Here is a 1,879-nt window from a genome sequence, read left to right on the forward strand (position 1 = left end):
TATATATATAAAAATTTATTTAAATATTTTTATGTATTTGGTAAAAAATAAAAATGACAAAAGCATGTAAGAAAATTAAACTAACATTAAAATGACCTACAATTAAAATGAAAACAGAAACTTAGCTAATTCAAAATATAAACAAATACTACAGTAGTATATGAATAACAATAAAATAATTTTCGCTAACTGCAATAAAGCAGAAATAAATAAAATCTAAATATTAGGTGGAAAACTTACATTAAAAAACTTTTACTTAAAGTAAAAAAAAGAACACTAAAACTAAATGAAATAGAAATAAAATTAATTGGAAAACAAAATGACAAAAGTACATAAAATTAAAATGAAAAATATTTGTTCATTAATTTAAAATGGTGCTGAAAAAAAATATATATGACAACTATCTGAAACAAAATAATTTTAAGCTCAAGTACTAAAATTGCTCAAATTAGAACTGAAATAAAAATAAATGAAAGCTAAATGTAATAAAACATAAAAAATAAAAGCTAATTCAAAATATTAATAAATGTTATGATAGTATATAAGTAATACTAAGATAACTTTGGAGTGTGTAACATGAATTTTTGCCACAGGTTTGCAGCTGAATTTGATTTCCGCACGTTTGATCCTGAGGGAGTGATTCTGTATGCCGAGTCTTCGCAGGACTCCTGGTTTATGTTGGGTTTACGGTCTGGCCGCATCGAGGTTCAGTTTAAGAATGAACACTCCATCAAAATGACCAGCGGAGGAAAAGCCATCAATGATGGCCAGTGGCATGTGGTGCGTTTGAATCAATCATGATTATAGATGATCATGTCTCTGTCTGAAAAGACCTGCTTCATTGTTCCAGTATTAGTGGAAGTTTCATTAGTATCTATCAGAACACCATTCAAAAGTTTGGGGTCGGTTTTTTAATGTTTTTGAAAGAAGTCTCTTCTGCTTACCAAGGCTGCATTTATTTGATCAATATTCATTCAGTAAAAATTTTACTGAAATATTATTACTATTTAAAATAACTGTTTTCTATGTGAATATATTGTTAAATGTAATTTATTCCTGTGATCAAAGTATTTCACATGATCCTTCAGAAATCATTCTTATATGATGATTTGCTGCTCAAGAAACATTTCATATTATCAATGATGAAAACAGTTGTTGCTGCTCAATATTTTTGTGGAAACTGATCATTTTTTCAAGGTCTCTTAATGTATAGAAAGTTCAAAAGAATAGCATTTATTTGAAATAGCATCATAAATGCTGGGACTTTTAATCATGTGTGCTCTGAATAAAAGTATTTCTTTCAAAGAAAAAAAAAACTGACCACAAACTTTTAAACGGTAATGTAGGTGTATTAAATTAGACTTTTAGCCGTTTTAAGGATTATTTACTTGGACTTTTTCCTCTACAGGCTGATGAACCCATTGCTGATTATGCTGCAATGGATGATGTTTATCAAGGTAAGTGCTGTTTATGTAAGCTTAAATTCTCTTACCAGTATGTCTCATTTCCAACACCTATTTCTGCGGGGGGTTTTTGATGCAATCATTCTTATATGATGATTTGCTGCTCAAGAAACATTTAGGATCATCATCAACAATTGTGCTGCTTCATATTTTTGTGGAAATTGTGATTTTTCACATTTTATTTTATTTAAACATTTTACTTTTCAGGATTCTTTGATGAATACTGTAGAAAGTTCAAAATAACAGCATTTATTTGAAATAGAGATCTTTTGTAACATTATAAATGACTGCACTGTCACTTTTGATCAATTTAATGCATCCTTACTGAATAAAATTATTAATTTCTTTAAAGGGATAGTTCACTCAAAAATGAAAATTCTGTCATTAATTACTCACCCTCATGTCGTTCCAAACCC

General features: G+C 28.5%; 1 protein-coding gene across 1 annotated transcript in view; it reads left to right on the forward strand.

The window, feature by feature from the left end:
- Nucleotides 1-1,879, forward strand: part of pros1 (protein S) — a 26,033-nt gene that overhangs the window by 14,642 nt on the left and 9,512 nt on the right. The window contains exon 9 of the mRNA XM_016456865.1: nucleotides 594-780. Within this exon, the coding sequence (XP_016312351.1) occupies nucleotides 594-780 (187 nt within the window). The remainder of the gene's footprint in view (nucleotides 1-593; nucleotides 781-1,879) is intronic.

Source organism: Sinocyclocheilus anshuiensis, unplaced genomic scaffold (assembly GCF_001515605.1).
Source record: "Sinocyclocheilus anshuiensis isolate Anshui unplaced genomic scaffold, SAMN03320099.WGS_v1.1 scaffold856, whole genome shotgun sequence".
NCBI lineage: Eukaryota > Metazoa > Chordata > Actinopteri > Cypriniformes > Cyprinidae > Sinocyclocheilus > Sinocyclocheilus anshuiensis.